The 24,952-nt window shown below is 40.7% G+C and overlaps 1 protein-coding gene across 2 annotated transcripts in view; it reads right to left on the minus strand.

Annotated features, from left to right (window-relative positions):
* mib2 (MIB E3 ubiquitin protein ligase 2) overlaps nt 1–24,952 on the minus strand; it is a 37,504-nt gene that overhangs the window by 12,025 nt on the left and 527 nt on the right. Inside the window, exons 1-11 of one of the 2 annotated variants that reach the window (XM_085345341.1) lie at nt 19,075–19,265; nt 12,683–13,081; nt 11,471–11,642; nt 5,708–5,814; nt 4,178–4,372; nt 3,764–3,906; nt 3,291–3,398; nt 3,094–3,198; nt 2,322–2,484; nt 1,600–1,733; nt 54–202 (exon numbers count right to left, since the gene is read on the minus strand). In XM_085345341.1, coding sequence (XP_085201467.1) covers nt 54–202; nt 1,600–1,733; nt 2,322–2,484; nt 3,094–3,198; nt 3,291–3,398; nt 3,764–3,906; nt 4,178–4,372; nt 5,708–5,814; nt 11,471–11,642; nt 12,683–13,081; nt 19,075–19,105 — 1,706 coding nt within the window. In that variant the 5' untranslated portion in view covers nt 19,106–19,265. Of the gene's footprint in view, nt 1–53; nt 203–1,599; nt 1,734–2,321; nt 2,485–3,093; nt 3,199–3,290; nt 3,399–3,763; nt 3,907–4,177; nt 4,373–5,707; nt 5,815–11,470; nt 11,643–12,682; nt 13,082–19,074; nt 19,266–24,952 lie in introns of those variants that run through there. The other variant, XM_085345342.1, reaches the window with a different exon arrangement.

Genomic DNA, 24,952 nt, shown 5'->3' on the forward strand with positions numbered 1-24,952 from the left:
TATATATATATATATATATATATATATATATTTATGTGTGTGTGTGTCCTTACCCAAAAGCAGTGTAGTGCAATGCCGTGTCTCCATCTTCATCTTTGACCTCAACTGAGCTGTTTGCCTGCAGCAGGGCCTTCACCACCTCCATGTGGCCTTGGTGAGCAGCAACCTGCAGCGCAGTCTTGCCTTGGTTCTTGATATCCACCTGCCATGGGCACACACATCGTTGCAGATTCATCAGAGCTGATGCTAGTCTGGACAATAACTGAGCTCAACACAGAGTGGTTGGAAATAATCTGCACATGAATAACAACCACACTCGTCATACACTTGAACACATAATCCAAATAAGTAGTGTCGTCACAGCAGAGCTGAATGCAGAGATAAATATTTACTCCGACTTCACAGTGTGACTTTTTTTTCCTTTTTTCTTGAACAAAAGAAAAACATCTTAGGAAATTTCAAACATCAATTTAAGTAGTCTAGATCAACACTGAATGAAAAGTGAGTGCGACACAGCTACACTAACACACAGTGGCCAAACTGCAAGGTTTCAAAAGTATTTCGACACTTCGGTGTGTCACTGATGCACAAAAGGAGCCACATGTGACTCAGAGGTGTTTGAGGGATGCCATTTAGAGAAAAAACTCAATACGATAATGAGGTTGTAAAACCCACAGCCTATCTGAGGTCTATCTATAGCAGCTGGGTTTCCCAAAATGACCAGTTGGGTATTTTCTAAAAAAAAAAAAGCACATGTGAACAGGAAAACTTGAAAATTGCAAAAGACAGTGTAAACAATGAATCTCAGGTTTGACAGATGCCGAGAAAATCTGGTTCATGATGAAGACAAACTGCACACAGTGATGCACAGCAAGTCTAGAACCTCACTAAAACACAGGCAATGATCAAAGGGTGAAAAATGATGCCAACATTTTATTCTACTTTTAAACAACTGATCACTTATTGCTTTTTTTTACCCATATTGTTTGACAGCTTTTAGATTATGCCTTATTCTTCACCTGTAATCAGTTAGGAGTGACTTAAGCACTGTTACAAATACCTTCATAAAGAAAATATATTCTATATACAGCATGCCTGGATCAATCACTGATCTGTCCTTTCAAAACCAGTTTTACGTTCTGTCATTCAAACATGCAATTAATGCCTGGAATTATTTGATTCTTTGGCTAAGGTAGCCCATCTGGTTGTGTTGGAGATTTTTCCTCCAAACCATGGGGGAATTGTTGGTTTTCTCTATAATAATGTAAGGTCTCAGCCCTCTTGTGTGTGACCTGAAGATACATATGTCATGCTTTGGGGTTACATCAATAAATTATTGGACAGTGTTTCCACTGCCTGTGTCAGTGGGTGAGGGTGGAGGGGAAACCTTGTAAATCTGTTAACAAGTGAGTCCTATAGTTGAGTTTGAGTTGCATTTTTACATAATAGCACTGACAGACTGGAAAATGTCAGCCTATAATATTGCTGTATCTGGCTCAATAAGTCAATCAGACTTCAACCCAAGGCCTGGAGCCCTGATGTAAAGGGCTCTTGGAACAGACAGTGGACTGCAGCAAAGAGAAGGAGTGCTGCACTAACCTTGTCAGGATACTTCTGCACCAGCTCCCGCACCTTGCTGGCACTGCCATGCGCTGCCTCAATGACTAGCCGACTGGGATTGTCTTGCTCTGTGGACTGAGAGAGCAGCTTCTCCAGCACTGAGATGACAGTACCTGAACAGAGACAGAGTCAGAAAGAGAGGGAGAAGAGGAGGTGTAGGGGTAGGATGTGAAAAGGGAACAGAGGACAAAAGAATTACATTAGTTTTTTCCACTTCAATTCTAATGTCGCACAAGCCTTGCAAAAAAAAAAAAAAATAATAATAAGCCATTCGAACTGGTTAACGAATGCTAGAATGAGTCAAAATGTCCCAGCATGCACTGGAATCTGACCACACACATTTGCAAACACACATCAGTCTGTTGTTAGCCTCCCATAATCTGAACTGAACACATAAACAGAGAAGATTTTGTCATGATTAAGAGACTGCTGAGAACTTGTGACATGATGACAAACGTGTCCACCTGCTGTCAAAGTGCAGGATCAGGAGATGCTACAGAGAAAATTTCAGAAAGAAGCATACTTTACACACTGCTGAAAAAAAACAAACAAACTTGATGCCACTGATGCCGCATGGATGAGAAAGGATGCGTAGCAAAGCTGAAATGAGGGAGAGTAGGGGGATAACTGAAAGCCTGCAGGAGATAAAGCTGGAGCTGGTGTGTTAGAGATGAGCCCCCTCTTCCCGGCAGAGGCCTTACTTCCAGATTCGTTGGGGTTCTCGGCCGTCATGAGGTTGGCATCCACCTCCGCGGGTTGGGCTGAGAGGCACGCTGGGTTAAATGTCCATGTCTGGCCTCCAAATGCTACCCGTAGGTCACCATCTGCATATACTTTCAACACCTTGCCGACCTGGCCCAGCACCTATGAGAATAACACAATGAATAGGTGAGAAAGAATTGACAATGACAAATAAATGATCCTTACTAAACACCCATGTACAACCTAATTTTCATGAAGTAGGTCAGTCGTAATGTGATGACGTTAAACAACTGGATCCTTTACTTTTGCAAGTAGCACAGTAAACATTGTGCACATAAACAGGGAGAAACCTGAAACCCGGAATATAGAGAATGGAGTAAAAGGGCACTGGCATTTGCCAAAATGCATCGGAAAAGCATTAACTAACATCTAAAATGATGCCATGTTCCAACGTATCTGTATTAGTAAACAATACACAGCAAACTGACACATAAATCCTGACTAGGATATTCGCTGGCTACAGCGGAAGCCATGGAAAACTGGCTGTTGCCCCCGGAGGGTAAATCAACAGATTAGCTGGGTTGCTGGACTAAGTTATGAAACACTGGGTTCAAGTCAAAGTCATTCTTCAAAGCGATCATTACTTCACCAATTTATGTGACTCAAGTCTTCACTTCTGCACACAAGGTGAGGATTTTCAATCCAATTCTGAAAAACCACAGTAAGTTAGCATTAGGAGGCTACGAATATTATCAGGTAAAATGAGCATACAGGAGTCATGCTGTCTGTCCATTCTCCATGGCCAGCCTGCAGTCTCTTCACGCTCTCCATGTCCTCCAATACTCTCACTAATTCCCCAACTCCAAACGTGTTCACCTAAGGGGGAAAAAAAGCAGCCGAAGTCTAAACAAAGTAATTTAGCTGTAATAAACTGTGATATTAAAATAACAAAATAAGTAACGCAGTACCTTGGTGAGTGCCCCAGGATGGAAAGTCCAGCGGATATTGTTGCTGTACTGGACTCTGACATCTCCTCGGTCAGTGATTCTGTGAACCGTCCCAATCCGGCAAATGTACTGCAAACACAAATATGCTATTTAACCCTGGGTCTTCCTCTACATGGCTGTGACCTTAATGTCCCTTTTAGCAGCTGTGATATGAGAGTTGGATGCTCCATTTCTTTCTCCTCTGTTGCAACCTCCATCTGAGCCACTTATATAAATCTTCTGTATGCTGTGTTCTAGAGCCACGTGCATTTGAGGACATGTTTGTGTAAAACATGAAGCAGTTCATATGGTTACAATGGAAACCTGCTGGAAAAACCCAAGGAAGAGCACTATGTACGTCTGTATTGTATTAGAACTCAATAGGGAGTTATTTAAAGCTGCCTATAGTCAACCGGTATTATGTTTTTACTTTTTCTAGCGGAAGGCATTTGTACCTCTGCCATTTTGGGGTTCCACCCTCCGTGGCCCTCCTGCATCTGCCGTAGGATGTCTACCTCCAACAGACATTTGACCTTGTCACCCTGCTGGAAAGAATGGCCGTCTGCACTCTCCTGACGCTGCAGCTCTGCGTGCTCTCCTGGATGAACAGGTGTCAGCGTCAACAAACAGAAACTGACTCGAATTTTTTTTCCTAAGCTAATGATAAAAATAGCTTGGGTTTAAAGCCAGTATGTAATCAGTTTCTCAGTGTTACAGTATTACAATGCCACACAGAAGTACTGATAAGCACTGATATACGACATACAAGACATAAGTTGTTTACATCAAGTTAAATCAAGTTTCTGAGCCACTAAATAACTTTAAACTTTCTAAGGAATGCATACTTGAATAAAGAAAGTCTGTCTTACCAAGTTTTGGTAGGTGATCTTTGTAATAGAAGCCTCCCTGGCCATCTGTCACATATTTCAGGTCTACCTTGCCCTTGTGGCCCATTCGGTAAACATTAGTGGTGCCATTAGACCAGGTGACACTGGCCACGCTGCGACCAGACTCGTTGTCCCAGCCACGAATGTCCACTACCTTCCCAACCTTACCCTCCCCACCTACACACACACACACACAAAAGTGCAGAAACAAACACAGATATAATGCAAGAAACACCAGTGCATCAGTTTATGGGAAAAATGGGAAACAAATGCAGTGAAAAGAAAACAAGCTCAATAAAAGAAGGAAAGGTGGTTAGTTAGACGACCGTGGTGTGATGCAATGATCAAAAAATAAATAAATAAACATGAGTGCAAACAAAGTGAGAGACAAACATTTCATTGTAGGGGCTGCCAAGTATCACAGACATTCATTATGATTTTCTACAATCACCGTCAAACACCTGACAATTTCCTCTTTTTGATTTGAGTGAAACCAAAGGACCAAATAATCAAACAATAAACACAAACCACATTATTAATGCACGTGTTGTGTCACAGGATAATTTCAGATCCATACATCCAGCTGTATGATGTAAATAAATCCTTGCTATGCCATTTAAGTCATCAAGCTGCTTCAGCGCCTAAACACACCAACTAAACCAGTGACCTATAAGACAACACGGTAGGCTGGGAAGACACTGAGCATGCTCAGTGTGTCTTTTATGCACTTAGAGCATACACCATTTAGGCCTGATGAGTGACTTAACCGAACCCCAGGGCACTGATTTCAAAGGCACCAAAAGGACATTTTGACTCATTCTCCTTAGAAAGAAAAGGGAGCGTTGCTATTCTCACAACCCTGGACCAAAAAAAAAAAGAAGAAGTCTAAGGACACGTTGCCATTCTCTATTTCTTTAAAGGGAACGTTTACAGACTTGAATTTAGCCCATCGATGTGGAAGATTACTTTGAATTAAGATTTTAACTAAACATCAGCCAGCGTAGGCTGTTTGGATCTGGAAAAAAAAAGAACATGCAACAGCGAAGTCAGTATACAGTATATGACAGAGTTAAACTTCAGCCATTCGTGGAGGCAATAAAACACAATTCAATGTCTCATATATTCTTAACTCTCTACTTTATCTAAACTAATCTTTTTTATCTAAACTATGACCACAGACTTCAGGTGCAGGGTCTTTCTCAGTTTATGCCACTACACAATGATGGAAAAGAAAAGGCAAACATTCAAACAACGAGGACTCAACTGGGACTCTCAGAGACGCAAACAGTCAGGCACATCTGTGAGACAGACTTATATGAGTCACCCGCAAAATAAGTACACACAGACACATGCTAACACAACATCTTACAGGTTAATGAGTTGTGAGGTTACAATGTTATTATGGGCTGTTGATGGTAAAACACTTTGAAGAGGAACATTTCCACACTCAAGCATGCACAGAGTTTGCTGAGTTGCCAGGTTATTGGTATCATTAGCCCACACATCACTCACCATCTTGGTTGCCCCAGTCCCAGTCTGGTCCACGAACCACTTTAACCCCCTGGAAGATTCCTTTGAGGATGATTCGTGGGAGGTTCTGCCTCGGTGCCAGGCTCACCCTGTGACAAGAGCATGAAGACGCAGCTGAACAAACAATCATAGAAAATGCTGAAGGGTGCTAAGCAACCCCAAAACCTTCTCCAAATATGCACATTAGAAGTTCTAAAAGTTAAAAATTAACTCTCTTACATATTTGTAAGAGTTTGGAATTAGTGGCAAGGCAAGTAAGAAAAAAATGTAACACTTGCAGCCAATACATTTACTCGTGACAAGAAAACATTTGAAGTTACACAAGATATGACAGTGCAGTAAAGAACACATCTGCCTGACATATCAAACAAATGCTACTCAAGGCTGTCTGTTCTGAGAAATGATATCTTACTTAGCAAAGGCCATTTTGTAAAAGGAATTCAAGGACTGTGAATAGCTATGCTTAATAATAACACACACACACACACACACACACACACACACACACACACACACACACACACACACACACACACACACACACACTATTAAAGCCACAATATTCTCAACACCATTAACCTTGAACACAATCTGACATAGGTGAGCTAGCCGTATCTACAAAATCAAACATACTTTATGGTAAAAATTTGATCAGATCTTGGTGCAAAAGAGCTGCCTATTCCCATACTTCTCGACGAGATCAAAGCCCAGCTTCCTTTCCAAGCAAACAGCTAATGGGATAAACTCCAAATCATATTAAATCCAGTGTGTTGAAAAGAAAAAAGAGCCTTGTGAGAGCCGTCATCCTCAGGGAGTCTCATAGAGACTCTCGTGCTGGGGTTTCGCTCAAAGTTAGGCTTGACTAACTTCACCCCCATCGCTAGCCAGATTTTCAGGATCCCATATGTGCCACAGCAGAAAATAGCAGTGCATTTTCCTCTTAAAGCTAACCAACAGTGAGTGTGGTCTGAGCTTAGACAGGTCTGTGCCGAGAATGATGTGTATCTGAGCACAGAGCTTTCAGCCTAATCCTAGACAGCAGAGCTATCAGAAAGCAGGGCACCACAGGGCAAATCATAGACAGTGCACGTGCTAGCATCCAGTACTATGTGCATCTAGATAGTTATGCACATGCATATACAGCTTCAAACCATGAAGCTGCTAATAACAAATGCCCATTTCCTGATGGCACCATTCAGATTTAGTTTAGAAAGACTGGACAAACTTAAGTATCATGAGCACCTCTACTTATGACAACAATAAGTCAGCTCATTAAGACAAACAAACCTATTATGAAAACATGACCCATGGTTTTTTGAGAGCAGAGAAGATATAAACTGACAGATGTCCCCGTTTTCATGGACAGTGAAACACACGACCTCAGTGTTTCACATGTTTGTTTTTTCAGTACAGCTTCTCTTTCAAGGGATCAAGATTTCTAATCCAGCTTGACCAAATGTCAGCGCTGCTCACAGACAAGATGAGGATCAGGGCAAGAGACCTAAACCTACTGACACAAAAGCTGGATCAACAGTCATGCAAGCAATAGCCTTTGGTATTAAAGCAGTGTAATACACACAAGGATCTACCAAGCAAAGAGAAGTCACATCTGTCAGAAAGACAAAGCTAAACTACGTGTATGTGAAAATACCAGGAGTGTGTCATGCAAATGCATTCAGAGCTTGTATCTCAAAGCAAGTTTAAAATGTCTGTCTTGTTTGCATTTAGAGCCTTTAATGTGTGAGTTGCCCCTTTACAACTGTAAAAACAGCATTAGGTTCCAGACTTATTGGTGATATCTTTAGAAATAACATGTTTTGTCATTATCTAGTACGATACTTGTTTTAATCCATACTTCACCTAGTAACGTACTAATCTTAACACATTTGAGGAGCGTTTTAAACGCTATTTTGATAAGACTGGAAAGAAAAAAAAAATCATTACACATAGTGCTTAGATCCCTAACAAAAAAATGAGAAGGAGAGACAGCTATTTTTCCACCAGGGCTACAACTCTATTCAGTTCTGTCTGGAAGAGGGAAAGCAGCAGAAATCCCTGCAGGACAATAATGAGGATAGTTTGGTTGTAGCTTAAACATGAACACACAGCAGAAAACTGAGAAGTCAGGTGGGGCGGTGAAGGATTAGGCACTGATTTGACCCAATAGGTTCGCATGTGTGGTGCTTGCGTTGGGAGAGCCGATTAACCAGCTGCATACCGACCATCTCCTCGTAAACATATGGCACGCACATATGCTGCTGTGAGCATGTAAACACATGCCTCTTTGTACCATGTAACATATGAATCTTAACTAAATGCAGGACTCGGCAGGCTTTTCAGCGCATTCGGTACATTGCAAAATTATTCCAAAACAACAGCCAGAGGCTAATAACGACCAGGCTTCATGGCTTGTGAGCATAAAACTTCGCCCTGACTCGCTCCACATCTGAGACCTGTTAAAACATGTCTTCAAGGAAGTTGAAAATGTTAACATGCTAATCCTCACAGCTGAGAATGGTAACCATGCTAATCCAGCTAAATCTGTGTAATTACAATGGAACACTCATGTACAGTACATCCGGCTCAGCTCTCACACCACGTTTGTGACGCCGCTATTATATTGTCAGCATTCTGCAGCCGTTTATTACGCTGACCACCGATTGTCCCCTCAGGCCGCCGATAAGGTTTCTGCCAACGGTATGACAGTAAACTACAAATAGATCAAGCTTGCTTAAGTTGCATTTAAAGCCTTGCACATGTTTGACCCACATGAAAGGAGTCCCTCTTAACTAGCCCGAGCCCCAACTTGAGCTTCCTAACATAAATCACAGCTGGCACTGCATGAAGTCACAAACATTATGAAGGCAAGTTAAATTTGTCCTTCCAGGCAAATATCAGTGTGTCCCATGACTGCCAGATTATAAATTCATCTTTTGAAATGCTGTCAGTGAAATATGGGTCAGTGTGGTCCGGAAATAAAGAAGTGCTGTGTGTCTGGCATCACATATTGTCGGCTGCTCTTCTACTTCATTCATTGGATGAGAAAAGAAGTGACTTTCATGTGATGATCTTCCAAATCTGTATCAGTGAGAGACAACAATTGCAATTTAATTTTTCCTCCGATTATACAAATCTCCCTTTGATAAGACTCCAAGATATAAATAGATAGCATTATAATGATATGAGAGAAAAACTGTTACTTATATCAAATGATTAAATGATCTTGGTTGTCTTGTATAATTTGCATTCACTACACTGGCTGTGTGCTGACATTATGAGTAAGCTTGCACTGACCAAAAAGACTCCTCTATAAAAATGCTTCTGACATACATAAACAAAAGTTATTTCTAACTTCAAATCCAACCCAATTTATCACCACTGTGAAAAACACAACTGAATAACAAACAATAACATCTCAAAATTTGTTTTCTAAAAGCTAAAATTTCACTTTAAGGGGGCAGGGCATAATTATAAGCCAGTACATAGTTTTCAGAAGTTAAAGGAATGACTGGAATATTTATTGGGGCAACATAAATATATCTTGTAGTCAAACAACTGAAAATATGTTGAGTCACACTGAAGTTCACCGCCATCGAGAACAATACGTGGAACATTGTGCACTCACTCGCTGTGAGAGCCGTCAATGATAAACACCGAACCACTCAAAAGACAAAGAGGTTCGACCGGTTGGAGATTTCATCCACATCGTGACAGGATAAGGTTGGCTGACTCTGATAGGCATCAATATACCATTTGTATTTTTGATTCTTTAAAAGTCATCTCCCTGAGAGCCAGAATTGAGAGAGGCTCATTGTGTTATCACTCCATTCAAAAAGGTTGCAGAAAAGAGCTACAATTTCTAAATCTCATTCATATTATAGAGCCTAGTATTTATGAAAGGCCATTTCAAACATCTTTCAAATGGAGATATTAATCCCACAACATCCTATTTTAGTCTTTGAAATCTCTGTATTTTAAGATTCTGTATTTCTATTCTTCTACACCGCTTTAAATTAGCATCTACGTAATGTGCCATGATCTCAAAGAACCCACACATAAAAGGTTTCTACAGTATAAATAGTAACTAACAACAATGCAAAACTGTAACATTTAGGTTGACGAATCGCAAATGCTACTTACATTTACTAGCTCAAACAATTTAAAGGTGTTTCTCGTCTCAATAAAGTACAGCCTTATTTTCGGCTTTCTAAGTTTAGCCTTGTCTCACTTTGATGTTATGCACCCTGTATGAGATTGCAGCAATGCCTGTTTGGTAGATTTCAATAACAAAGGCAGGTTGCTACTTGAAATATATCACTACTATATATTTCCTAAAATCATTATCTTTGTTAATGTGTCTAAAGAAATCCCCAACTCAATGAAATAAAAAAATGAACTGTCAGTGAGTATTAGTATTTACTTGCCCAGTACTGACAAAAGGAAGGCGCTGATGTTTTAACCCACATGGAGGTTCACAGAAAGGTTTTTATTCTGTTATCTCAATGCTGTTCACAGCTGAGCCAAACAAAATTTTGACCTTAATGAAAATCAATAGTTTTGGGGAGAAACTGAGGAAGGAAAAGAAATGAGTTCCAGCTGGTGTCAGAATGCTAAATGATTACTGCAAAGGCCAGATTTCACTCAGATGTGCAATTGATGTGCTGCTCCGGTACCATACCACCTATCCATAGCAGACGAGTACAGACCTGACCAAAATCTAAAATTCCACTTTATTAACAATACGTCTCATATTTAATTAATTAAAACAGGATTTCACAGATCAATGCAGGAAAAATCAAGCTGCACATTCATAAGCAAAGGTGTAAGAATGCATCTGTTCATCCCATTTTAAAATAATGTGCTGATTGTGAGACTTAATTTTTTTTTATTTTTTTTTTTAAAGGGTTTTAATAGAAATCAAGATTACCAAATTCTTGGGCCAAAAAACAAACAAACAAAAAAAAAAAAAAACTTTTGAGAGGAAGCCATTTGTAAGAAGCCATGATTCATGCACCTATTCTGAGCATTTTTCGGGCAACAGACTCAGAGGAATTAAATGGAACTGTGTTGGACCTGGACGGGACTAAACTATAGAAGAAATCTGGGTCATACATATCACCTCGTTAAAATGAGAACAGGCCATCCAGCTGACATTCAGACAGTGCCTGGAGCAGTTTGGAGCTCTACTGTGAACTGATGCAGAAGAGTGAATTCTGAAGGGAGAACTCACTCCAGTAAATCTGGATACGTAGGACACTTGGAATCAGCTCACTAAACATTTATCCCCAGCAAGGAGGCGTGCAGTTTGCACGATGCCCACTTTTATACCACAGGTGTCTTGTGATGACATTCGTTAGAGTTCGTGCGGGACCAGCCATGCTCTGCTGAGGTCATTAGAATTGTGGCTGTGACACATCCATTTTTTAATGGTTGTGTCACCCTCAAATACTAACATCTTAACACATAGCACTGTAGACTAACTACAGCCGCAGCCAAAGCCCAAACAATAACAATAACAATAACGCTGAGGTACAACATCACAATCACAAGCAATAGTGGCCGCATGATGTTGTTCAGAAGACTCCAACCAGACCTACAGGAATGTATGAATTCCAGATTAAGATTAAGATTTGAGGAAGCCATTATGAGGCCAACACAATTTGAAAACAGCAAAGTAGCAAAGACACCATCATTAGAATTAAATAAGGATCAGCTGTGCTGGAGAGCGAGCAGAGTTGTACTCACGGCTGGGAGTGTGCTGTCTCGTAACGCTCGAAAGCGTGGCTCAGGTCATGCTTGTTGTTCATGTAACACTGGGTGCACAGGTCGTAATCGAAGCACACCTTGCACTTCCATCGCATTCCCATGATTCCATGCTTCTTGCAGCTGTCACAGATGATATTGGAATGACGCACCCCTGGAGTGGAAAGTGAGATGTTGAGTGGGCACAACAGGCTTGATGTTTCTTTTTGTATTTTTGTTACAAAGAAACATATGTTTTGACAGAACATGTCATAACCTTCACAGCAAAGAGGACACTACCATTCATTCCCCCGTGTCTAAGTCAGTGAAACGTTTAAGGCATACGTCACATCCTTGATGATGTTACTTATTGCAGAGGGTAACATCATGAGATGTGCAAAAACTGAGGCACAAACAGCATGTGCCTCAGGCCCCCCACCCCCTTGGCTCCTCATCTCTTCTCCTCCTCTTCTTTCGCTCCATTAATTGAAGGGCAAGTTTTGTGAGGCAGAAAAATGTTGCTTGAAATGGAGCAAAAATGCTAATGAGTCCTGCATTAATGTGTGTGTCATTCAAGTTCAAAACTGAGCTGGATGGCTGATGGCTGAAGATAAGAGATGACTTACTGTACCCCGCTTTCTTTAAATGGGCCAAGTAAAGGCTACGTTCACAAAAATACAAAGTGTGTAAAGAGAATGTGTGTAAAAATAAATAAATAAATAAATAAAAAATACTACATGGATCAACTACATGGATACATTTTTCACTTTTTATCAGAGCCTTTCAAGCTAGTGCTCGGCTTTAAAAATGCTGAATTATCAGGATAAGATCGAGTTCAAGCATTTACATAATTATAAAACAAATCCTGATCAAATGTTTTTTTTTTAATTTAAAAGAAGTATTAGGATTATAATAACACTATAATTCGTAGCAAACAATAACTACCTACACAAATTTGAACCTATTAAAAGCTTGGAAAGTAATCTAACCAAAGGCAACATTTTATTTTGAAGGCGCTCTTGAACATCAAAGCTTCTAGCATTTTCCTAAGCTGGAAAAAGCAGAAATAACCATTTTAACTATGAATTACTGAAAGGACTGAAAACAATACAATAGCATAGTATCGTTTGGTATAATAACAAAACTACAATCACACTGGTGCCATGACTCAAAAGTTTCACAGCAGTTTCATATGACTCTAATGTAATCGCTTACCAATCTGAGCGTTATCATAAAGCAGCAGGTCATAGGCACCCTGGTAGCCAGTACGGTAGTTGGTTCTCGTGCCGCTGTCCCACTGCACCACCACCGTCTTGTCTGGAGTTGTAGTGCTGCCCTGACGCCCGATCTCCACCACAGTACCCACATGGCCCTCACCATCATCTTGGTTTCCCCATTTCCAGTCCAGGCCGCGCACAACACGCATGCCTACCTCCATGCTGCCTCTTTTGGGGCCTGGCCGACAGGCTGAGGGCAACGTCTGAGGCCTGGCAACGCTGTCACGTCCGCTGCTGCTGCGCCTCCGGGGCTTCTGAGGTGCAGAGCCGGCTCGTGCCGATGGTACTGCTGGTAAGGACGGCACAAGGGTTGTTTCCGGGAACAGATCAGGGGTGACTGAAGGAAAAAAAGGATAAAAAGCATTGAAAGAGCAGTCACAGTAAAATGCTCCAAGTACAAAAGAAGTTGATACATTCCACTCCTGCACCAGTGTGTTTTACTACATGTCTATCAGTGTTTGCTTGGGGACTTGAATAGCAGCATGCCATACGTCCTATGAATTTCTTAGCAGTGTTTTACTCTTAGTGGTGGATCATTCACTGGAGGTCTTGCTGTGCATGATGGCACACTTGTGGAGAAAGCAGCTGGACATCAATGCTATGCCCTCCTGCGCTAATCAAGCCCTGGCCGGATATGTGCACATGTACACACACACACACACACTTAATTCCTTAGCAGGACAACATATTGGCCTCATTCTTGTCCTGAACGTCAACTCATAAGACTGAGCTAGTAATCATGGGGCAAAAACTGAAAACACATAAGGTGAGATCTCTGAAACAAACAAAACAGGCATCTTTTAAGTGACATAAACAAAGTTACAATTTAACAATGAACAAAACTCTGAGTTTATGTAATTGCTAATGAGATAAGTATTTTGTCTCACAAAGACTGGCGCTACTGGTCCAGATACGATCAGGGGTTAAGCCATCAAGTTGAACTTCCTTATACGGGGGTTTCTTAAACACAGAGTTAATCACAAGAAAAATCTTACCCACACTCCCCTAGCCTGGGCTTGTTGTCATATTTTTCATGAACAAGTGAACACTAAGCTATAACAGCAAAAAAATCAAATGCAAAAAAAATAAAATAAAATAAAATCTCACAGTATTCCTCAGTAAGTAGGGAGTAATCTGCCTAAATCTCCTTAATTAAAAAGAAACAAACTTTTGCCGTAGGCGAATAAATTAATTCAGGTTGTTTTTTCAAAAGAAACCAAAAAGATTAAATTTTGTCTGAAGGAGAAAACATTTCACACAGCTGACTGAGTACACCAGTGGTTTAAACTGATGCTGCTGGGTGTTGGAGACTACAACTACAAGTAAAAGGAAGTGGCATTTACAGTAAGGGAAAGCTTGAGTCAGCAGCACAGAAAGAAACTTCTGCTGGAGACCATGATCATCAGCACACATCTAATTACATCCATTAATCACATGTGGCACATCAGATCTACTCTTTTATACACCACATCATTACATCTCCATCACAATTTAAAGTATTCCTTGTTTATTAAAGCAATGCTATTTAAATATAGTGTGTCTCAAATAATTACCAGGTCCTTTCCTACAACATGCAATTCAATAAAGAAGAATTTGAAGATGTCATATCTTCAGTTCTTTGGAAGTACACATTCTTTTGGTTGCCATTATTCACTGTAAAGCCAGGCTTATACACACACACACACACACACACACACACACACACACACACACACACACACACACACACACACACACACACACACACACACACACACACACACACACACACACACACACACACACACACACACACGGCCTGCCTCCACATACAGCACTACCAAAGAGGCCTCTTGTCTTGCTGTAATGGAGAGGAAGGAAATTTACTTAGACAATGCAGGCATTGTAACTTGATTGCTTTGGATTTCCAGGAATACCAGTGAGACAACAGCCCTGGACTTACCAATAATGGTGGTAGACCCTAAATCAGTCATTATTTTATACCCCTACAGTTACTGACACAAACAGAGACACTAGTAACAGCAGTCACTAGTAGTGACTGGTTAAACTGGAAGTCAGAACAATAAACAACGCAATAACAGCTTATCTGTGGCATATCAGGCATGATATCTGACGACAATCTCTAAAAGATGATGTGGGTAGTCCATAACTTCCCTGTTCAAAGAAACTATTATTTTAAATTAAGCAGATGATGAGATTTAAGCTTTTTCTATGAACAGCTCAAACAGAGAAAAAATAAATAAATAAATGATCTTTAAATCCACAAGTCTGTGCATATTTGTGGGGAAAAAATCCTTAAACTTTCCAAATACCCTCCATTATTTGTTCATGTTTACACCCAACATGTCTTTTAATATTGAGCCTAATAATACACCCATAGTGTTTATTAAAAGATAAACAAAAACCTTTATATAAGAGGGCGGACAGATGTTTGTAAGAAGCTGAGATTACACTTGCACGCTTATTGAGATTACAATGTCATTTAGGTGGTGACTGCTTAAACATAAAACATATGGGATGTAGGGGATAAAAGGAGGAAAAGCAGGCTGCTTATACTCCATTTTCTGTCCAACGTGACAGCTTAGCCTCTTTTGTGCACTGAAACAACATCCCAGTTATCTAATATTTCAGCGTGCACAGAGAGGAGCTGTGAGGGGCAGTGGACAGCCTTCATGAAGCTTCCCAGCATTCTGCACATGGATGCAAGTAAGAAAAGTGCTGGACGACAACACAATCCTAACTTATTCAGAGCAACAGAGTCAAACTGAAACCCTGGAGGTCAGTATATTTATACCACAGTTAAATCTGCAGTGAAGCTGAGTAAAGAAAAAGCAGTCAGCTGTCTTAGCATTCAGTGTTAGAAGCTCTGTATAATAATAATAATAAAAATACCAACCTATCACCTACATTTAAAACTGTTCTGCTATCCACACATACCCCCCCCCCCCCTCCAATACCACCCACTCCACAGCCCCCTCAGTGTTCCAGAGAACCCAGCGTGACTACTGATATCTTATCATTATTAAATAGTGCAGTACTGAGAAGTAGACTAAAACATAGTGGATTCGCTGGATCGCTTTACCTACGCAACTAGGTCATTTCCAGTTTCACAATTTAGTGCTGAGGAAGGTGGTGTTTTTGCCTGTGGAAAAGCTTCATGAAGATGTGCACAGTGTGCACAAACGGTGAACACACAGCTAAAAGCTGTACTTGGCAAACATAATTAATAAAATATCGCCATATTCTTTAATCCCAAAGTATTTTTTTTTCTTTTATGTTGGCAGACGGTAGCTTCCAGCCTTCTTCTCAACACACCAACTGCAAAAAAAAAAAAGATCACAGAATCCCAACATCTTAGGCAACAAAGCTGCTGTTTAAGAATCCTGAAAATAAGAGTGAATCCTGTTGAAAACGAATCACCAGCCCTCAAGTGAAGAGCACACTTTTACCTCATGGAAACATTTCAGAAAACGGTGACTACCACCTTATGCTTGACAGCAAAGCGGTACGGATGTAAAAACAATTCAGCATGCTCTTCTATTAACAGCTTCATGCAACTTCAACTTTAAAATTTACTCTATGTTTTCATGTATTACTACATCTCATATGTAATGTTGCAAGGCAAATACAAGACCGTGCCAACAGACTTAATGATGAAATTTACTGTCAGACTTTACTACTTCATTAGTGCTCCACCAGCCAAAATTCTGCTCAGGGACATACAGACAACAGCAATTAGTAGTTGCACAGTACCAATACTGTGTTTACATTTATAGACATATTTTTTAAAAATCACCCACAAATACATTTAAATAAATACCAGACAGACAGTTCTTTCAAACCTAATCAGCACCTGTAGTGTCGTTTATTTGAGAACACACAAAAGATTGTAGCCACAGTCTACGAGTTTTACAAAGCATTACAACCAATAACAATGTGAGATATTCTGAATCATAGTTTCCAGATGTCAAACTCTGGAGTGTCACCACATTTCGACAACTGCAAGCGTATATCTAATTAGAGCGAACAGGTGCAGGTGCAGCATGAGCTCTTTTATTCCAGAGGTCGGCTCTCCAGCGCGCATTCCTTGTACGTCTCTCTATGAGAGGCGGGGGTGAAGGCAGTCATGACAAGGCTACCTGTGTTGCTGAAATGTCACTGCCAATCTGCGACAGAGGGCTAAGACGGCCTGGATTACAGATCTCTGCCTGCAACAACAGATGGCCTAGCTTCCGTCATACACGCTGCTGAGGGCCAATCTGGGAGAGTAAGGTCCGTCACACAAACAACAGGCAGACATGCCAAAATTACACACAGCAAAAACAAACACACACATTTAAAAAAAAAGTAACAAAAAAAACAAAAAAAAACAAAGAAAAAATCCTCATTGAATTATTATGTGTAGCAGCTGATCACAAAGCAAACAGCAACACTATGTCTAATTTATTTGTGCATGTATGTTGTTTGTAAAAGTAACTCAATGCTAATAGCACCCTTAATTGATTTCTTTATCTCATACAATAAATACAGAAGTTGCAAAGAAGAAAGATGTATATATTACTCACTGGTGATATTTCTTCTGCTAAAAATAGGAAATGCTAGTCAGTTCTTCTGTATTTGTACCATTTTTATTAACTTATTGTTTACTGAAATAAAGTTAAATGCAATACAGCATAAAAAAATTAAATAGGAGAAATGATACTGATAGATACTCTGAGATTTTTTGCTGTTTGTGGATATTAACATTCACCTAAATGTATCATTAAATGAAGTGCAGCTGGGAGCAGGCAGCGATGGTCATAAATCGCACTGAAAAATAGTCCATGATTAGAGAAGCATTTCAGAATCAGTATTAATAGTAAACACATGTCCCCACTTTAACTTAAACAAAGACTGTTACATAATCTTCAGAGATGTAGGCCCACAGCCTGATAAGCTATCTGAAGACATCGATGAAGCAGATACTACATATTTACACTTCTTTATCCAACCATCAGAAAGACCCAGTCCTGCCCTCTACTCACTGAGCAGCTTCAAAATGGAAAATGAGTCAGGAGTATTATTATTGGCAGAGCCAGCACCATCAGATACGTGCTACTGTGCAAAGCTGCAAAGGCCCAGTTTGGCTGCGCGCCCAGAGACACATGTTCAAATTGGCTTATATCCTCGATTTCATTTCTAATAACAAGAGCCCGTTTGCCTGTACTGATATTCCTTTCATCACTGTCACCGGACCAAAATGCTTACCAAAGTGTAATCTATACACAAGAGTTTAATATCAGCTTTAATATCAGAAGTGAGTAAAAGCCTGCTGGAACTAGTTTACGTCAGAAACATCTGGAGGCCAGAGGAGTTGCGGGAAAATCAATAAGGACCGTGAGTAAATAATACCTGTACAAAAAGATTTCTCCAGCTTAGGTGTCGAGATTAAAAGAGAACTCTCAGTTCACCGTTTCAGGTTTCTGCTTGCCCTAGCTTACTTGACATAATCAAATGAGAGCAGGTCATATAGACTTAACAGATACACCAATCTCACAGCCTCGCTACAGATATGAGATATAATATTGCTCATTTTCTTCTAACAGCATTTCCTGACTACTGCGGGCTTCCTCAGAAGGACAACGATCCTTGCTACACAGCAAAAACAGATCTGCAGCAGAGTGCGAAACACTACAAAGAGCACAAGGTGTTGATCCAGACTGACTGAGCATCCACAACAACAAGCCCAACCCACAAAAGACCCCAGCCCAAAATGAACAGGATCCATTATTGTTTGAAAATGTTTAGTTTTACAGAGGGCATATGCCTCAACAAACAGATACTAAAAGTAAGTATTTCCTCTATATTTATACATTTAATCATTTCAGCTGTACATTTTTTTAAAGGTGTAGTTTTTATTTTAATTTTAGGTAACTAAATGTTTTTAGTTACCGGTCTTCACTCATCACTATTCTCCTTGTGGCAGTCACACAGGACATTACCTAAGGTCCTGTATCCATCCCCTCATATGTCAGAGCTATCGCCCTGCACAAGAGGAGCCCACTATATTATATTATTAGGCAGGCGATTTTAATATTGTGGCTCATCTGTGAAGATCTTCAGTTCCACAATTCCAATATATGATGACCATGCACCTCTTAAAACAAATTCACACTAAACTCTTTGTTCAAAAGCATACTTAGAAAGCTTAATGGCTACAGCTTGACTCTCACAGACGTTTCCAGATAAGAAAACTTCAACCCTAGAAACTTTTATAAAAGACATCAAAAAACTCTATGACAGCACTGTACTAATCATATTATACCGCACGATAATGATAGTCATACTCACTTCCCATGATCTTTAGTCCACTTTTGAACATGTCAGCAGCTGTAGGATTCCAGTTTGCTGTGACACCTCAAGCTTCAACTACTTTTATCCAGGATCTACTAGCAAGACCATGTGAAAGCTCCAGTCACCCCACTACCCCACCTTTCTAGCACAGTCTCAGTATTTGGTTTGCTGTGAACTTTGATCTTTGTTTTGGAACATGCAGTTTCTATCTCTCTCCCTCTTTTTTTTTTGGGACAGATGACAGATGTTGCTCAAGAACTACATGCGCCTGACGCCTTATCTGGGGTGAAAAACATACTGATTCGGTAAAGAAATAACTTAAAAAACAAACAGTGAAAATCCCACAAGAAGACTGTTTTTTTTAGGTAAACACATTACTTTGTGCTATAATGAGCACTGTCACATCAGAGGTACGCGAAAGCTTTGATCAGTTCATGTGTTTGCCAAGGGTGATCTTTCATACAATGAGCTGAACTCACACAAGTGAAAGTCCAATCAGGGCCGGCATAGACCTTAAATACATCATTTTAAAAGTCAATAGAGAGTCACATGTGACTACTTGCATTTGATAATTTGATTTTGTATTAATGTCACCTACAAAAACAGGGGGACATTAAGTCTTACCCACTGGCTATACCTGGCTCGCTCCATTCTCGTCTTAAAAGCTAAAAATCTATGCAGTATTCTCCGCATCACAAAAATCCTCTCTAAAAGAGTCTACTTATTCGACATTTTTGACAGCACTCCCTACAGCTCTGTAGTCATTGCCTATACTAATACTGTTGAAGAACTGTGATTGGCTTCCCTGTAACTAAAATTAAAATTACTTACTCAACGTTGACACCTCATACTGAGATTATTGCAAGATCATTGCATCTGCAGGTCAGGACAAACATTTTTCGTATTGTGATTGTCACCCAGCTGTTACACAAAGAAAGAAAAACATACTGGCTGAGTGAGGTAAAGAAAAAACCTACACATAATCAGCGCAATTGACGACAGGCCTAAAGTACAGAATCAATGTGACTCAGCATTGATTCTGTACTTTAGGTATTTGTATATCAAAACATCCAGGCTGTACTAACCTCACCTGAAACATATGAACTTTTAAGTCTTATCTAGGCCAGTGTCCATTTATTTGATCGAGTTTAGTTCGCTTCACCAAGCACGCAGTGTTGTGACAGCTACTTCTAATAAACGCAAATGCCTGTGAGATGGGGAGAACAGTGATTAAACAACCGGCATTTGTGAATCGACACACTAAAATCCAAAAGCACTTGCATTACTTTGACAACACGTACATTAGCGTGATGCAGTGCCTGCAGGCCAGGACAAACATGTTTAGCCATTTATGTGACAGATTGGTTATAATCAAACAAAGATAGCAGCAGCCAAGCGGCCAGATGTCTGCCTCAGCACGACTGCTAGCTTTACTACAGATTGCAAAGACATGTGGCACAATTGTAGTAGCATGGCCGTGGACACATGCTGGCTGCATGTATGTTGCACATGATCAGTTTCTCTGTCTGGGAGCTAAACTATGAAATCAGGAAATATGTCTACCATATATTGCTGGGGTTTGAAATATGAACAGAATGACAGAATGGATTTCAATATTTTACACAAAAGGCAGGTAGCATTGCTTAAATGGACATCACTGAAGCTGCATCACTTGCTACATAATGCATACCCCATTTAGCTGGTTTACCTGTTGGTATAGTGATGTGCAGCAGGGTGAACACAGAGACCGACAAAAACAGGAAGGAGAGGAAGCAGCTCCTACATCCTGCTACATAAAAACATCAGAGAATGAAAAATAAGCTACCAGTGGTCCCACCAGCTTCCAGCAAGGAAAATATAAAACGCCTCTTCAGCACTGACGCCTCGTTCTGATGCACTCCCTGAATGAACCGGAGGAAGGAGGAGGAGGGTATACTGGGGGGCGGAGGAGTAGGACAGCCAGCATGTCTTTCAAGAGATATCATATGCACTTGCAAGCAGACTTACAGAACCAGCATCCTTCTGTAGTGTACAGACAAACAGGCTGTAGAGGATCAGAGCTGAAGGAAGAGGAGAGTGCCTTGCTGCTGGAGGATGCAGCCAGCATTTAGTCCTTTGTGCGTTGTGTCAGCAAGGATTACCGCCGTGGAGGAGGAGGAGGAGGAGGTGAGAGGGAGGAGGAAGGCCAGGAAAAGCGGCTGCCTGATGAGCGCTGCATTCAGCTTGACGTTCCCGTGGTCTCACATAAAAAACAGGCCAATGGGCTTTGCTCTGTAAAGGCTTCCTCTGATGCTATACTCCATCACTGAGGGACGTGAGCATCGGCAGCACGCATGTGAAGCTGACACGCTGTGTTTACAGAAACAAAAAAAAATAAAAATGCAAAAACACATGCGCATCAAGCTCTGCATAAGGATGCACAGCCCTCTCTTTCATAGCCCGTGGGGACAACATTCGCTCTACTGCCAATAAGCAGACAAGCAAAGGACACAGAGCAGGGGGGAGGGGCATATGCTTCAGGGGGAGGGTCTGGATATTGTGTTTTGTGTTGGGAGATTGCTCAGGGAAATGGAAAGGGGTGGGGCTGGTTATGGTTTCTGATGAATGGGCATCTGCCACAATCCTCGTTTTTTGTTTTTTTTTTGAGTCGCAAACAGGTTTGTGCAACCACTGCTAGTCAGATAGCAACACCAGCCCAGAGATTCCTCCAAGCTCACACTGAGAAGAGACGGGCATTTGTGTGTGTGTGTGTGTGTGTGTGTGTGTGTGTGTGTGTGTGTGTGTGTGTGTGTGTGTGTGTGTGTGAGAGAGAGAGAGAGAGAGAGAGAGAGAGAGAGAGAGAGAGAGAGAGAGAGAGAGAGAGAGAGAGAGAGAGAGAGAGAGAGAGAGAGAGAGTAAGAGATTCCCAATGCTTTCCTAGCTTTGAACAATTATCTTCCAATGTGGCTACAGCTGTAGGAGACATCACCAATATGGATCCAAAAGTGAGCCAATGACACTCTGTCCATGCTAGCACACACATGAATGTACAGATAGTAATGCCAAGATGCGAAAAGACAAGTGCAAGCTTAGGAAGTACTTGAGACCCAGCCATATAATGAAGTTTATTACACCACTCTTGTAAACAAAGCTCCTGCTGTCTGTGTAATAGACATATATATATAAAAGGAAGCATTCAGTCACCCAGTTCCTCTTCCAGCAGACGCAAACACACACAAACATGTCATCAGATGTCACCAGACTGGGAGGACTGCTGAAATAAAAGCCTCGTTAGAGGCTGTGAAAAAAGATGTTTTAATATAGCTGCAAGACATGTCTGATCAACCAACTGTCCCAGCAGGTACACTGGCTTTATTTAGAACCTTGATTTTATTACAAAAGACAACAGGGAACAGCAAACACATTTAGCACTGCAAAGAATCAAACGCTCACTTCTATTTATGTCCTGGGTACTCAGGCCTGGAGTATGAGACCAAGGCGTCCTCACTGCTCAGTCCAAATGCGTGCCATGAATGCAAACATACTACAGATGAAACGGTATGGAAATTTAGTGTGATGATGAAAAATTATGAATGTTTGTTTTTCCACAGAGTGAAAACATTCATTCACTGTAATCATTTAAAGCTCCAGCACATCAGCCAAGTCTGATACTAGGTTATATCCAGTGACCCCCACCCCCCAGGAGTAATTCACAAAGCTACAAATTAGTCTTTAGAAAACTGTAGAAACTGCAATGAGCCCAACAAGTGGCATAAATACAGAGGAGGCTGTATCTGATTTTAACCCGTTTCTCCAGTTGCAACCCCTTTACAAGCGTAAAAACAAACAAATGCCAGGTTTGAAATAATAATATTTTGGTCAGATGACTTAACTATGCAACATGTTATGGTAATCAAAATCTAAATAGAGCATGCAGACATGCAATTAATCTGGCAGCAGAAGAATCATGTGTAATTACAAGAGTGGGTTAAAAAAAAGCCTTCTCAGCAATGCTCTCTGTGTTTCTGGACACCACAACCAAATCTGATTAAGTTTCCCCTTACACCCTTAAATGCAAATATAGCCACACTTTACTTTTTAGTGACACCCATCAATCAATTTCTTGACAGATCACAATGGCAGCAGGAAAGCTACCACAACACACAGACCACAAACACCCAGAGGTGGTCCAAGACCAGATGAGATCTAATAGCAGCAGTGTGTTCTTTGTCCAACCCAGGGTTTCCCCAAATTTGATGTGCCCAAAAAACTCAAATGCAAGGCAGTAGGGGCAATCCTGATCAGACACGGAAATCACTTAAAATGGTAATACAGGACACAATGGAGAAGCAACTCCTTCCACAAATTGGAGCTCTTTATCTTGGCTCACACTCAGCCCAGCCACTCCACAAAAAAACAGTCATTTTGGCAATTTACATTAGCAAATACAAGTACACTTTTAGCTCAGGATAACAGAAATAGTGATAGTTCAAACCTTCAACCTCAACCTCACGCTCCATTTCACCATCACTAGCTGTAAAAAAAAGATTCAGAAACACTGGAACGCCTTGGACCAGCTGATCCTGGCAGCTGTGGTTTTGGAAATGACAGAAAGCTGTTCCCAAAGGGAGAGCCAAAAGAAGATTTAGAAGACCGAGTGAGGGAGGTATTACCACGTGCTACCTTGTGAGGATTCAGGAAGCCACAACCAGACCTGGGAGGGTAACATCCTAGGTCAGGTCATTGTCCAAATTCGTCCATTCTCACATGCAGCACACAATGGGTAATGTCCAATTTCAACCACAATGTTTAATGTGCTCCAAACAGCACATCCACTGGGTAATGGTTAGCGAAGTTCTGGGCTGCAGTTTTCTTCACCTGAGGCGCTGTTCCATCCCAAGAAAAATTCTATTTTCTGGCACAAATGCTGCACTCTAAAACATCAGCAAAATTAGACTGTTTTTGACCTGTGGATTGCTACACTTTGTTAAACCCATTACTGCACTCGTGACACTAACATCAAGCTCTGCTATGCGATATTATGCATGCTTGTCAGCCAAAAATCCCCTTTTTTAGCTTAGTTAGAAAATCTACTTAAAAAGACAAGAAATGACAAGAGATGTGGAAACACTCAAAAGGTCACCATATTTTCCATCATTTACAGAATGTATCATTCCAGCCAACAATGATGGAAACACAAACCATAACAGGGTCACTGAAATCATTAATTCTAATAATTGCTATTTTAAAAAGGCCATGTGTTGAAGAAAGTTTCAAGCTTCTTCCAAAAGTTAAATCAAAGAGCATAATACCTTACCTTGGGTATTTCCACATAATATTTTCCCCATTTGTTCTCAAACGCAGTCAAGTGAACTGTTTCTCTAAAACACTAGCCACAACCGTGATGTAGGAAAGCGAGCAGGCGCTTCAGGTTATTACTGTAATGTAGATTTGTGGAACCAATAAGAGACAGAGACACAGCAGAGGGCTGAAACTATGCTGCCGAGTAGGTGTGGCTGTCCAGTTATATGACCAGTTGCTGCTCCAGTGTGAGGCAGCTGCAACTGAGCTCTGATTCATCACTAACAAATGACCAGAAAGATGACAGGTGTTAAAAAAAAACAAAAAACAGTGCCACAGTCTTAGCACCTGTCAGGATAACCAGACACTGCAACATCAATGACAAAATAATTTCTCTAACAGTGCCCATCATTCATTCTAATAGTTTTTATTCTTATGCTCCCACAGTTCTGTCTTTTTCAGCATTTTCAGTCAGGTGACAGTGAATATAAAGTTTGACCAATGCTGATGGATACAGTAAAACAACCATGACACCCAACAAACTGAAAGTAAGCCTCCTTGTTATCGACTTCCTGACCTCTCATGTGATGAAGGC

This window comes from Diplotaxodon limnothrissa, linkage group LG20, assembly GCF_057381915.1.
Source record: "Diplotaxodon limnothrissa isolate DT_005_m linkage group LG20, D_limnothrissa_male_GT1.1, whole genome shotgun sequence".
NCBI classification, from domain to species: Eukaryota; Metazoa; Chordata; class Actinopteri; order Cichliformes; family Cichlidae; genus Diplotaxodon; species Diplotaxodon limnothrissa.